This window comes from Zonotrichia albicollis, chromosome 10 (genome assembly GCF_047830755.1).
Source record: "Zonotrichia albicollis isolate bZonAlb1 chromosome 10, bZonAlb1.hap1, whole genome shotgun sequence".
NCBI classification, from domain to species: domain Eukaryota; kingdom Metazoa; phylum Chordata; class Aves; order Passeriformes; family Passerellidae; genus Zonotrichia; species Zonotrichia albicollis.
This window is the reverse complement of record NC_133828.1, coordinates 13,228,142-13,242,770: the sequence shown is the minus strand read 5'-3', so window position 1 is coordinate 13,242,770 and position 14,629 is coordinate 13,228,142. Positions and strand designations below refer to the sequence as shown.

At 42.7% G+C, this 14,629-nt stretch overlaps 1 protein-coding gene across 1 annotated transcript in view; it reads left to right on the top strand.

The window, feature by feature from the left end:
* CPS1 (carbamoyl-phosphate synthase 1) overlaps window positions 1–14,426 on the top strand; it is an 84,699-nt gene extending 70,273 nt beyond the window's left edge. Inside the window, exons 32-37 of the mRNA XM_005486885.3 lie at window positions 1,919–1,993; window positions 4,779–4,877; window positions 9,486–9,545; window positions 10,414–10,526; window positions 11,138–11,267; window positions 13,839–14,426. Coding sequence (XP_005486942.2) covers window positions 1,919–1,993; window positions 4,779–4,877; window positions 9,486–9,545; window positions 10,414–10,526; window positions 11,138–11,267; window positions 13,839–13,937 — 576 coding nt within the window. The 3' untranslated portion in view covers window positions 13,938–14,426. The remainder of the gene's footprint in view (window positions 1–1,918; window positions 1,994–4,778; window positions 4,878–9,485; window positions 9,546–10,413; window positions 10,527–11,137; window positions 11,268–13,838) is intronic.
* The last annotated feature ends 203 nt before the right edge of the window (window positions 14,427–14,629 follow it).

Here is a 14,629-nt window from a genome sequence, read left to right as displayed (position 1 = left end):
AAAGTGAAAACTGAGGAAGCAGAAAACACCTAACATCTTTCTACTAATAAAATGTTCAGAACTATTAAAATGCAAGCCAAATTTATGTCCCAAGCCAGCCAGTATAGATATATCTTTACATTTTATTTTGATGCCACAGATAGGCATTATCCAAAATTCAAGCTTGAGATTTTTTTCCTTTTTTTTTTTTTTTTTTTGTGAGCCTAATTTATTTTTGTACATTTCTACTATTTAGACCTGGGGCTTCTGCACTGTTGTTAGCTGAACAGCCAAGAGTTTTGAATCTCCTGGGAATGCTGGCTGCAGAGCAGAATACCCAGCTTTATTCTTGAAAACTTCCCTACAAAGCTTTTTATACTGCTTGCATCCTGAGTGGATTTGTCAAATATAAAAACCTGCTAACACCTTTGGAAATGCTAAACTTTGAAAAACATCCCAGTTTAGCCTGTTTGTTGTTATTCATGCATCATATTTTCTATCCTCTTACAATTTATTGCTAGTAGTATTTGCATGGACACAGGACCTTTTTTATTCAGCAGCTCTTGAGAGAAAATACAAAACTCTTTTCTTCTTTGTCAACATAGCTGCTCCTTTGTGGATTTGAGTACCACTGTTTAACCTTTAGTGACTGAAATGCTGTCTTGCCATGTTTGCTTCCAGACTGGTGCAAGTATCAGGGCCTGACCAAGATGAAATCCTGGGCAGAGAATATCTAAGTTTTAAATAGGGTTTAGCTGCAGTACCAGAGTCTGCTCCTGAGGATGCATTTTCATGTTGATGGCAGATAAAAATTAGGGAGGTTACTTGTTACCTTTGAAGACAATGTACTATAATAATCCATGTATTAAATGTATTAATACAATCCATCTTGAATGTCATATAGAGAGTGGCTTGAGTTGGCCTCTGTAAACATTTTCTCTTTATTTAAAGTGGAAACAGAACTGATCTAAAAGTCTCAAAGACACACAACATTTTTTGAGAAGCCTTTTGAATTTCTCCTGTCTCATTTTAACTGGTCACTGTTAGGTGTCATGAAGCAACAGCTGTTTTATCTTCATTGTTACCCTTGGGGACCTCCAGGGACGGAATTATGGCTTCAAAATTTAAAATAAATTTGTTTCTAAGCAGAAATCTTGCTGCCTTTATGCGAATGTCATTAGTAGTTTAAGATGTGGAGAAGCCCCACAGAAAATTACTTGGTAGTAAGAAATTTGTTCAATATTTGTTACATGTGGTCATTGGTTCTTTAACAGAGACTTTCCTTTCCCCTGTCCCCTCCATGTTTCTTATTTTAAGAACAAATGAGACAAGAGAACTCAGTGCTGTGATCTAAGTCCTCAGATTATGATAATAATAAAACAACAGTGATCAGAGGGCTTAATATTAGCATACAAAGAGAAAAAAATTACAAATGGATATTTCTGGATGGAGGAGGGGGGAAATATGAAATAATTTGCAAATTTTTATCTTGTTTGCACCAAAAAAGGGCATTCTTATGGAATAGTTTTATTTCTGCAAATGAAACATTTGATGGAGAACAGCATTCTCTGGAAAACCAACTGGATTCAGATAGTATCTCTCCTTGTTCCATGAATTAAGCGCTTCACAGCCTTTTTGTTTAAAAATGTGTCCTTAAAACCATACTGATAGTGGGATAGCACTGATTGAAAATCTACCACTGGAATGTGAGCAGGATGCCAGAGTTGGATGATTGATTTAATGGTGGAATAAATGGGCATTTGTTCCACTCCATCATCAAGATGCTGAGGGAATTATTTTACCAAATAGTTCTTTGCTTATCAGCCTTGACCACTGCTTTTTTTTTTGATAAATTCATTTCTCTTTCTGTCACTCCCAAGTGTAGCTGGAATTTTTATATTTCTTAAAATGATCCAATTTTTATTCTTTCTTTCCCCAGGCCCCAATGTTTTCCTGGTCCAGGCTGAGAGATGCTGACCCTATTCTCCGGTGTGAAATGGCCTCTACTGGGGAGGTATCTTTTAGATTTGCTTTTTTTTTTAAACTAAGTTGACTTTAAACATCATGAATCTTTGAAAGTGATCTTATTACTGCCTGAATCATGATGGCATCTGTTGCTTCTTCAGAAAATTGAAAACATCTTTCTTAGCTGCAAAACCCACAATGTCCTGGAAAACCCAGGTTTTTCAGCCACTGGATGTCCCTGTTTACCTGCATGTCAGCTCCCTGAGTGGGACCTGGTTGGTGTGATGGCCTGAAATGAGTTTATCTGAGAATTTTTGGGTTCTGGGTGGCTGTTTTATGACTCATGAGCTTCTGAAAAACAAGTGGTGGCAGCTCCCAAGCCCTGTGGACAGCAGTGATGTGGAGAAACCCAGGCATGAGTGGTTGGTCAAAGGGATGTGCCAGTTGCTTAAAGGCAGCAATAATGTGTGGTCTTTTCTTGTTGCCTGATAACAAAGTGAAAGAAAGGGACAATGAAATGTGGTGTCTGCAGGGGCTGTGGGCAGGATGAGCCTGGGCAGCTTTCCCCACTCTCTCTTTGTGTAGCCAGGCTGTGAGGTGCTGCTGGAACGTCTCCTGGTGTGGTTATGGCATACTGTGAGGGCACAGGGCTGGGCCAGGCTCAGCAACCTCCCTCTCACAGGCACAGGTTTCCATCCATATCACCTGACTCACATAGAACAAAAGATTTCATGAATTATTGCTGAGTTGTCAATGGTATCCATAGATACACCCAAGTAGTCTTTAGATTTTATGTGTTCTGTTACTCCTAGAATAAGGTGCAGTAGCAAAAACTTATTCTGGGCCAGAATACCCTCTTAGAAAGTGATTAAACACTTTCTAAAATTTGATCAGACTTAAGCAATTTGATCAGACTTGCTGTACCATCACTGGGCAGGTGGCAGATCCTGGGCTGCTCCATTGGATGTGAGCTTGGGTATGTCCAAAAGAAACATTTACCATTTTAGTATGGAAAAGTACCCAGATACAAAGTAAGGACAGCCTCAGGTCTCCTACACCTCTCCAGAATGACTTTATTTTACTCTTCATAATGTGATGGAAATCAGTATTGCAGAAGATTTCCTTTCTGTATAGTTAATGGGCAGAAAAAAGTCAAGTGACTTCCTGATTTTCAGAACAAAATAGGATATAGAGACAACCTCCTCACCAAAAAAAAAAAAGGCATAAAAATGTGACTAGGGACAAGAATTATTTTTCTGGGCTTTATACAAAGTTAGAGATTACCATGGTCATAAAGGAGGGATTATTAACTTTTATGAGTTGGAAAGATCCATATTCACAAATGCCATAAAGTGTGACAGTTATGAAAGTCTTTCTTATAGTGAAGTAAGGATAATAACTTGCTTTGGGTAAAAAGCTCAGTTATTCCTCACAGACATTTTTCACACACATGGCTTGATCTGGGCTTGAATTTGTCACATCTGTCTGGCAGAGATTTATTTTGCTGGAAGCCATGGTTCCCACAATAGGGGAAGACAGTGCTGGGGTCCCTTTGAGTATTGTGGCTGTGGACAATGCCACAATGATAAACCTCTCCTGACAGGCTGGGAGCCTACAAGGGACGGTCTGTCTGTCACCCTGAAAAGCCCAGGAATATCAAACACATAGAAACATATAGAAAACATAGAATATTTCATATTGTCATGACTTTTTTTATCCCTTCCCTTGTGGGATTTTTATTTGTTTAGTTCTTTTTTTTACTTCAATAGATCTGGCAAATCATAATTTATTTTTTATGAAATACTATTTTCTGCTCACCATAGTGAGACCAGGAATGTGAGGGCTCACTCTGAGATGGGAAGGACCATAAGAGGAAAATGGGAGAGCAATTCTCAATCAGCTCCTTTATCCCATCTGTATTTGTTGGTAGATTTTTATTTCACAGAGAAAAATCAGTGACTGTTTCTGCTTCTGATTGTTTTTCCACAAGTGTGGAGCTGACCAGAAAAAGTGAAGGTTGGTTGGTTTTTATCTTTTTAAACTTTCACAAAAGCTCACTCATTCTTCTTTTTGTCACCAGAATTCCAAATTTTGGTTAGGAATGCAGTTGATCTCTTTTAGAAGATTTAGAAGATAATGTTATTTTAGAAGATTGTCAGCAACTGAGCTCCACATCCAATTTTGAGTGCTGGAGAGCTGCTAAATGATTCTTACTGGTTTCTTCCTCAACTGCTTCTTTAAAATTATAATTTATTTTAACTAAATTATTATTCAGTGGCCTGATTGCTTTGTTCTTAAGTAAATACTAAAATTTTGCTTGAATTTTGTTTATCTGTGGACTTTTAATGGAAAAGCATCTTTACATTCTGTGGTTTTCCTTCACAAGCAATGGCAGGAGTGCATGAGAGCACAAGCCCAGCCTTACCCTGCTTTGCAGGCACACAGAGGAGCATGCCTGTGTGCACAGCTCTCACTGGTGTCTAAGCCTTCCATAATGTTAAATAATTTGCAATGCAATCCCAAACACTGGAGCAGAGGCTGTGTACAGCATCCCAATAACTTAGCAGAATCAATTGTTACTCCTCAGTGTGCTGTTTGAAATGAAAGCATTGCTTATTCCTTCATTATTGCTTCATTCAAATGATGAGATTTGTCTGCAAAGATTTTCTGATTTATTCTGTTCCCCATGCCTGCAGGCTCCATGCAAAGCAGTCTGTCTTCTTCCCACAGAAACAGAAGATCCTCTTAGAAAATGTCATTCCTGTTTCTTTTCAAAGCAGTGTTTTGGGTTGTTTTTGGGTTTTCCCTTATGCATTCTTTGTGCTTTTCTGCAGGTTGCATGCTTTGGGGAAGATGTGTACTCTGCCTTCCAGAAGGCTCTGCTTGCCACAGGGTTTACATTTCCTAAGAAAGGAATTTTGATTGGAATCCAGGTGAGTCCTAAAAATCAAAGCTTAGAAAGGACCAACGCAGAGGAGCTCAGTAGCTTTTGCCTTGTTTCCATTCATGTGGCTTTATGGCTCAAATGTGTTTCTCTGCATTTCATCCTGAAGTGCAATGGGACAGCGAGGAGCAAACAGGAGAGATCTTTGCTGCATTCAACAAGGCTGGTCTGGAGGGTTTTCCCTCTATCTATAACTACCAGGGTCTCCTGGCAACTACAGATGTTTTTCTGTCACACAGAGCAACTTTCAGTGATGACAGCAAGAGATGAAACCCTAAAATCCAAGCTCTAGTGTATCAGTGAGTCAGGGCACCTGCAGAGTCTGCATCCAAGAGGCAATCCCTCTGAGGAGGTAGAAAAACCAGAAGTTTGTGAGCCAGGAAAGAAGAGCCAATGCTACATTTTAGTAGTGATGTTTCTGGTTTCCACATTTTGTCAGAACTACCTCCTCAAAGGGATTGCCTCTCTGATGTGGAGCCTGACTCCATGCTAGACTTGAGCTTGGATTTTTGGGTTTCATCTCTTGCTGTCATCCCTGAAACACACTCTGTCACAGTCTGTGTGACAGAAAGCTAAAATGAAGTCATTATGGGAATGCTCTCCAGTGCAATGGGTTCTGCAAAGAGCCTTTACATGAAGAAATTCCTGATGGATTTTCCTTAGGAACAGCTCTTTTCACAGGCCTGGATCAGCAAGGAAGTTGTGTGTTTCAGGATGAAAACACACAGAAAAGGAAAAAAGTCTTGGTTCTTTATCAAGGAATAGTTACTGACTGCATAAGGTGCTGAAATCAGAGACATTTGTAAACTTTGGGATGTTCCTCAAAAGTTCATGCCCTTCCAATGCATCTAGAACATTCTTGGGCCCCAGAAAACCATCTGGTTGTGTCCTGCCATTTTCGCATTGTGCTTGCAATAAGCTGATGCTCTACATGATTGCATAAAGCTGATAAAACAAAAACCATAGAAGAGATGAATTTTCCTGTCAGACAACTGGGGTGTGAAAAATGTCTTTGGCTGCTTGTGCCAGCAGAGGATGTGAAGGAAGTGTGTGAAAAGTGGCCAGAAAGGAACGTGACTTCTGCTAACAAGGATTACTGTTGAGTCCTTAAATATCAACATATAGACACACATCTGGGGATGGAAACAGTTGCTCTAAGTTACCTCTAATTAGCAGAAAAAATGCTTGCTACCTAGGTAAAGTTTAAAAGTTCAGTATGGAACTCTGGGCAGTTGGTACTGTATGTCTACTGTATATACTGCATATTTTAAAACAGCATTTAAAAAAGGAGAAAGGCAAAGCCAGGAGGAGAAAAAAGGAGAGAGACAAGTGTTTAAAGTTTAAGTGTGTTTTCCAGATAGCAGCTAAAGGGGAATGGGCAGAAAAGAAAGTAATTTTAGCTATAGAAAGCATTTATAAGTTCTGTGTCAGTAGCTGTTAAACTGACCCAAATGTTCTTTGTAGAAAGGTGTTAAGAAAAAAAAAAAGAAGGGAAAAAGAAAAGATAAAATAAAGCCCAAAGCTCAACTCCACAAACCTTTTAAAAATAATAAGACTCTGTCTTTTTAATGAGTGGTTTACAGTTTATTTTCTTGCAAAAGAAACTTAAAAACAACAAATCAATCCCTTAAAGATCTCTCTGCATCTCAGCATATTTCTTCTATAGTTAAACTCCAAATCAAGAGGTATAAAGTTGATTCTGAGAACCAGGCATTGCTCCCTCCCCAGTCTGGAGATTGTCATCTATGTACTTTTCAATGGGCTGCTTTGAAACAGAAGGGAAGTCAAGCCCTGTGGGAAGGGAAGGTTGAAATGTTGCCCTTCACCTGACATGCAGACTGTAAGTGGTTTTTGAGTATTTGGCTGGAAAAAGGGGAGCCCCTCTCTGCAGAAATAAGAGGCACAAGGAATGAGGCATCAGGCAGGCTGTGAACACCAGCACTCTTTTTATTTCAATCACAAACATGAACCCACCTGCCTCATACAGGCAAAATTGTTGGGCTGTCCTCACAGGGAAACACAGCCTCTCTCAACCACCACTGAGTGCTTTCAAATGCCAGGATGGTTTGTGCACCCTGTTCTGGTGCACAGAGCACACACACAAGCTCCCCTGGTTGTCTCTGAGGAAGGTGCTGTGATTCACCTGCAGTAGATGGTGAGCTCAAAGCACTCCCTAATTTTGAAGGCTTCATTGCTTCATGACTAGCACCTTACCCTGATTTTTAGAATGAATTTTTATCTATTGCAGAGGGAGAAGTAAGAAGCAAAATGGTCTTGAATTCTGCTTCTCTCCAAAGCAGCTAGGCTCATATTTCAGTGATTTGGTATGCTGCACATTTATACCTTTGCTATTAATCATGTTGAGGTTAGAGGACACTGCTTCTTGAAGGTAAAAGTCAAATGGGTATAGTTAACAGGAGTACAGAGGGAGATCCTGCTTTCCTTGCAAATGTTTCTGGGGTGTTTTGCAAATCAAGACCAAATGGTGCTGCTGTGATCTGCAGCCCAAACTGAGCCCAGGGTGCCCAGGCCAGGAACCCACCTTGCTGGTGTGCAGCTCCAGAGGTCACCTCCTGTGCCTTGCTGAGCTGGGACAGCCCAGTTGCCACCCAAGCTCAGGCAGGGGAGTGCTCCTTGCATCCAGGGCACAGCTCAAGGCAGGTTGGGCAGCTGGTGGGGACTGAGAGCCTGCTGGGGTGTCCTTCAGCTGAGAGCTCTCAGTGACACTGCTCAGGGCAGGGATCCCCAGGATCTGTGAGCTGTGATGCTCTCCCAGGGGAGAGGGAGTATGACTTCCATGGTAGACAAATGAAATGTCAGCTGATAACGTATCTCTTCCCACAGTCTGGAGAAATCTGTGATGCTGAAACCCTGACTCAGCCATTAAATAATTTATATTTTATGTAAAAAAGTTAAAAAGCTAGTTTTTTTCTTTCCTGATTGGGCTATTCAATCATATCTCTGGGATGGAGTGCATCTGTCTTACACACAAGATGCAGAAAGCATTAATAGAGTATTTTATTTTTAAATCCTGGCACTCCAAGTCTGTTGTTTCAAGGTAACCTTCTACCTTGGTTCCTTACACACCAGAATTTTTGCATCCTCCACTGTGGGTTTGGATACAGATCCAAGATTCTCACAGGAGATGGGTTGGCTTCATTTTGAGCTGGATCTCAGTGAGAACTGATGTATCTGTATTGAATGAGCTAAGGATGTAGTTCTTTACAAACAGCAAGGTTTGCTGGAAAACATGAGGGGTTATAAGAAATGGAACTTTTCAGATAAAGGAAAAAAAAGGCAATTCTCCTACAATAAATACCTTCCACTAAGTAAATCTGCTTGTACTTTTCACCTTTAGTAACTAATGCTTCCTTACACAGGTTATTTCAGCCAGCTTGTAAATCTGAGGCTGCTCCAATGCAAGCTGACAGCTGTAATTTCTTTTCATAGAGAGGCTGTTTTATGTGTCACAAGTGTTCAGTACATGTTTGATAGAAGTTTATAATACTGTTGTGAAAGCCAACACCCCTGACCAGAAGGCAGAACCACTCTCTCTGACTGGGAAGCTGCCAGCCCTGTCACACTGTATATTTATATTTTCCAGCTAATGTACAGAATGAGATGGCTTTCAGAATGAGTGCTCAGGAAAAAAACAAAACCCTGTTTAGTTCTTTTCTTCTTAGGAAATTGTTGACCCTTCAGGATATTGCTCTCTCATCCATAAAGGTTAAGCTATCAGGAGCTCCAGCAGGAACAAGGGAGCTTGTAATAATCTTACTTGCAAATGTATGTGAGACCAGAGCAGGCTAAGGTTAAAAGCAAGGTTTGGCTCGCCTTGGGAGTGAGAAGGGCATGTGTTGTATGTGATATTTGCATTGCTGTACCTTCAACATCCCCAAGATACTTAGGCTGATACTTTCTCTCACCTGTTATCTAAAACAGCCTGTTCAAGTGGAGATGTCTGCAGGAGGTGGTTGTACCTTTCTAAATGATGTTGAGTCTGAAAATGCATTATAAACAATCTTTCAGAGGTGCTGTAAGTCAGGCATTCAGGTCCTTATGGGAATGTGGCATCCTAGCCTCCTGACTCCATTTCCATATTCCCACTTAGAAATGCACTCACACATGCACAAGGTCTTATTTGTGTGAGTGTGCAAACAGAGCACTCACAGGCAGCCCAAAACCATCCATATAGCTCATCTGCCAGAAAAGAAAGCAAATGTTTGAGCAATGATTGAAAATATATTTAATTAACAGCTGAGAAGACTCTAGTTGGTGTATTTGAGAAGGAAATTGCTCAGATATTTAATATAAAGTAGCAAATCTTTAGTGGTTGCAGTCTGACTTAGTATGGGAACACTTACTGTGGTGTAACACAATATATCTTAGTTCAGAGTCACTTGGGCTTCAGGATCCAGACAGTTTTCTTGGGAATGGTGCTGTACATGCACGTGTAGACATTTCTGTCCATGCACACACTCAGCACAGAAAGGGGAATTTGCCTCTTAGCACAGTGGACAGGAGCTTCACGTTGCCCAAAGATGTACTGTTCCAAATCCTACCTTTGGTGCTATATCTAAAAAATGTCCTTTTTCAGGAGTCCTTCCGCCCCGGGTTCCTCAGTGTAGCAGAACTGCTGCATGAGAAAGGCTTCAAGGTAGGTGGCTCCACTTAGTTAAAACTGGAGAGCTTTCAAAATCTCACATGTCCTCAGCCTGCTACAGAAACGTTGGAGTTCCTTTGGGGATAGAGAATAAAAGGGTGTTTTCAGTGTACAAGAGGGATTTTTAGCTGAGTGATCCATAAAGTCAGCGGGTACGACCCAATTAAAAGTTTTCATGTTTGTTTAATTGAGAATATTGGTGTGAGGGAAGGAAACACCTTGGCTCTGCAGCCAAGGTGACATTATACACTCCCCCAGCTTCTCCAAGAAATAAAAATGCCAATGGGATGCCATGTATGGCAGGAGACAAGGAAGGAAAGCCCTTTTGTATGGAGTATATCTGTGTAGTGCTGCATTTTCAGTGACACTCACAGACTGCAGATAGATGAACTTTGTGGTGTTTACATCACTCTTGTAACTCCTCTGTATTTTGCACCCATATGTCTATGGAAAAGCAGCACAGCCACAGAAGATTGCTGAGAGTTCAGCTTTTCAAAACTTAGCACTAGGCATTAAAAAGAAAATAAACATGGCAAAAAAAAAAAAATACAAGTGATTGAACTTAAGCCCTATTGGAAGTCACAGGGATTTAGGTTTTCCTAAGCCACTTCACTGCTTCTGGAAGTGCTGCTAGCATTCACTGACTATCATCCATCAGGAAATCACAGATAACAGAAAGTTGGGAAGGTTGTTCTGTTCTCTGTATGTCTCTCTATATGGAGGGACATCCCTGTTATGAAAAATGCCCTCCAAAATCAGCTCTGACAACAAGGCTATGTGTTGGGTCAGGCCCAGATGAGCTCTATGAAAAGTTTTGGTGTTGTGAAGTACATAATAAATATCCCTTCTTTTCCTGGGACAGCTTTATGCCACAGAAGCAACCTCAGCCTGGCTCAATGCTAATGGCATCCCAGCAAATCCTGTGGCATGGCCATCACAGGAGAGCCAGAATCCCAACCTCCCTTCAGTCAGGAGGTAAGAGATCAACCCACCTTGTCCAATGTGTGCTTACAGTCCAGGACAGCAAATGCAAGGGGTAAATTGATGGTCCTGTTGAGATCAATGGTAGGGATTTAATGGGGCTTTGAATTCAATCCAGAAGTTTTGGTTTATCTGATTCTGTCTGGAGATGCCACAGCAGGGAGGTTTCAGCTTAATGAGCATCTCATTGCACAGTCCTGTTTAGTATGGCTTACATGTATTGCTCCATGCTATTTTTGCATACAAGGATACATGAAATCTGAATATTTAGCCTTTTAATGACAGTCAGTCATGCCTTTACCTGAGTGAGAGTCATGCCTTTAACTGAAGCATGACTGACTGTCATTAAAAGGCTAAATAAACATCTCAGTTGTGCTGAGCTGTATCAAGGCTGAATATTGCTTTGCATTCCTGACTAGGACTGAAATAAATCCAAAATCCTGAATAAAGCTTAGTGCTTTAACCCCTCCTCCCTTGTTTCTTGAGCAAAGACTAAGCTCAAATGACGTTTTTCAGGGTTGTTTAGCTGCTTGCCTATGCTGTTAATTTGAGGTTTTTATTAGGAAGGACAGACTGTCACACTGTCTTGTGCCTTGTCTCTTCAGGCTGCTGAGGGATGGGAAGGTAGATCTGGTGATTAACCTGCCCAACAGCAGCACCAGGTTTCTCCATGATAATTATGTGATCAGAAGGATGGCTATTGACACTGGGACTGCTCTGCTCACCAACTTCAAGGTATTTCCCATATTGTTCTTTCTCCTCTTAGACATAAGAGCCTTCAGAGCTTCCAAGCCCTTGTGACTGTAAATTCCAGTCTGTTTGGACCCTCATTATCTTTGACAAATAATGTATCTGAAAATCATGGTACAGTTCAAATATATCTTCTTTTTGCTACTATATAAAATGACATTGCTCTGAGTAAAACAAAACCCAACAAAAAAAATACAAATTCTGAAGTCTTGAGTCCTGCATTGTGCAGCTGAAATTGTTGCTGCATCATTGTCACTTCAGAGCAAACATCTCACACAGGGTTGCATGTAACATCTTGAAATTAGGCATGGGAAGTGCTTTTTAGTGAAATAATATCCTGGTATGCTCCTTAAACCTTACAGCAGGATGTAGGTGTGCTTTCTTGAGTGATCCTTGGGGCAGTCCAGTTCAGAAGAGCCATCCAGGTGGAATTGCTGCCTGTCCTGTTGCAGTCCCAGTTGGCAGTCTGTCATGGTTTGAGCCTGGCACAGAGCCAGTGCCCCCCATGAAAATGCCCTCACCCTGGTGTCTGCTGTGAGATGTGACCAGGAATAAGCAAAACAGGCTTTAGCTTAAACATAAAGAACACTTTATTACCTAAACTACAGGAAAATAGGGAAAAACTATAAGGAAAAGAAAAAAAAAAAAAATTGAAAACCTTACAAAAACCACTTTCCTCCTCCCCACTACCTGACTTTCCCAATCCGATACATTCTCCCAAAACACCAACTGCCCAGCCTGGCCCCACATTTTAGTATACTCAAACTTCAGTTCATGAAGAGGAAAGGAGTCCTTCTTGTTCCATAGGCTTCCCCTGGAAACACACTGAAACCTCGTGTGCTTCCCTGTCACTTCGGCACCGCCCGGAAAAAAGTCCTTTTGCCGCTCGTGACATCTTCCTTCCATGCCCAGTGCTCTCACCACTGCGCATGGCCAGAGGTGCTTTTAGGGCTGTCTTTCAAGGATGCCTTGTCTCACTCCAAAAAGGCACAGTCTCTGCTTTGGGACATCTGTCCCCCCCATATTTTTCCAACCCCCTGGGGCCGGGGGGTCCTCACGATGAACCCTCCTGGTTCTGAGCCACTGCTTCCCCCTAAGTGCAGTCTCTGTGTCACAGGAACAACTGAGTCCATGGCCACAAGAAAAGTCCAGCCAAAAGGCCACTCCAAATCGTCTCTCCCCATTCAATCATCTCCACGTTCTTCGGGCCAGGTCCTTGTCTCATCTCATCTCTTATCTCCCTTCTTATTCAGCTTTGAGGAGGATTAGCATTTTTGCAAGGCCCCAATCATGAAAGAAAGGGGTTAAAACTTTCAGTCTCTGTCCCGGAGCTGCGGCACTCCCACACACGCTGCCGCTCCGGCCGGGCACTCTTCCCCCCCCCTTCTCCTCCTGGGCCAGCTGCTATCACATTCGGTGTCGCCGGCTCTCTCTCTCTCCCTCCTGGGGGGGTGGGGGGGGATGGCTGCCCGAGGGCTGACTCCCTGGGATCTTCCACCCTTCCATCCTCGAGGGCCTCCTCACCTCCCATCTCTGTCCAGGCCCAGGGCCTACCACGTGGCTGCCCCTCCCCCGCCCAGCAGCAGCGGCTGGACGGGGGGAAGATCTGACCTCTTCGCCTTGACGTCCCAAGAGAGCCTGCCAGGGGCAGAGCTCTGCTTTTTAACCCCTGTGTATTCTCGGAGGTGTGTCCAAACCCCACTGGCTACACCAGGTGTCAGTATCAAACTCCAAACATCCATTGGTTTGACCACAGCATCCCAGAATTCCCACTCCTTCCTGGTCAAACCACCACACAGTCCCTGTGGGTTTTATGTAGCTCCTGACAAAGCTCTTCACACACTGATAGGGAATAAATATTAGGGAATGCAAGGTGGGACTCCTGCTGCCAGCAGCACCTTGCCTTCCTTTGCAAGGGGCTTTGACTGTCACAAAAGAGCCTCATCTGGTTCTCATTAAGCACAGCAGCCAAACTCCCACTGGTGACATAGAGCCCAGTGCCTTGAGCTGGTGTCCAGCTGTTCAAAAGCTTCTGCTGTGGTTGGAATGAGTGGAGGCAGGGAGAATGACAAGCTGAAGGTTCACAGGATGATGTCCAGGCATGGTTAGCAGGAATGGGGAATTGAAGATGCATCATTGCCTACTAGCAAAGCACCTTCTGGCTACCACAACAAAGGTCCCCAGCCAAAATTTATTACCACACCTGCTTGATGCCTTTCACTGAACTGTTTGGATTGTAGAGTCTTAATCTCTGAGTCTGAGAGAGGAAAACAAGCCTGGTTCTCTTTACATTTGGGCTGTAAACAACAGCTCTCATAGGACAGAGCTGTCTTGCAAAGGAAGCCTGGGCACATCTGCATCTCTGCAGCTGGACACACAGGCTCCAGAGGCTGGAGCATATCCTGTGCCCAGCCACCTTGAAATTGGTATTGATTTGGATGAACTCGAGGACTGGAGCTGCACCAGGAAGTTTCAGGGTGGCAGGGCAGAAGTGTGGAGCCTGCTCTGTCATGCAGCCTTTGCAATGCTCACTCCTCCTCTGCTTTGTATTGACAGGTGACAAAGCTTTTTGCTGAAGCTCTCAAATACTCTGGAAAATTGGACTCCAGGAGTCTCTTCCACTACAGACAGACTGACAAAGGGAACGCTGCATAGAACTCTCTCCAGCCTGCAATCTTACTGCTTCTGGTGTCTCAAAAGAAAGTAGATTTCAGATCATCCACCTAACCATCTTTCCATGTATTTTGCTTTTGTTTGGTTTTTTTCAGCCTGCAGATTTGATGGGAGAAAAAGGCTGCATGTGTGTGTCCTAGAATTGCTCCAAAGTTCTGCTCAGTCCTTCAGGCTATTATCATTACTGTTTTTTACATTCTCATTCAATATTGTGAATTCAGGTGTCTCTCCCTGTATCATAAAGACTCTTTCTCAGCCTTGTTTCTGCCTTCAAAAGGGGAGAACTCCCCAAAGACTTCCCACATGTTGCTGTCCAACACTTTGTGCCGTGATTGTGGGCATTAAAATCAAATCCTTTGAAAATGAAGTGAAAGTGTTGCAGTGCTTTACCCCCTCCCAGTTCAATGACCCTTTCATTTCCATTCCACCTTTTCAGCTCTGGCAGCACCTTCAGCTGCTGTGTGTGGAGCAGATCCCTGCTGTAGCATGTGGAGGTGTGTTTTCCTTGGCTGTCTGCAGAGCAGACCTCAGCAGCTCTGTGTCCTGCAGCACATGCAGGGCCTTCTCTAAACCTGGAGCAGCTGAGGAGCATGTATCTGTCATGCTTGGCCTGCAGGATGCACACAGCACACCCAGGAGCTGGGAGCATCCAAAGCTGGACAACTTCTCTGATA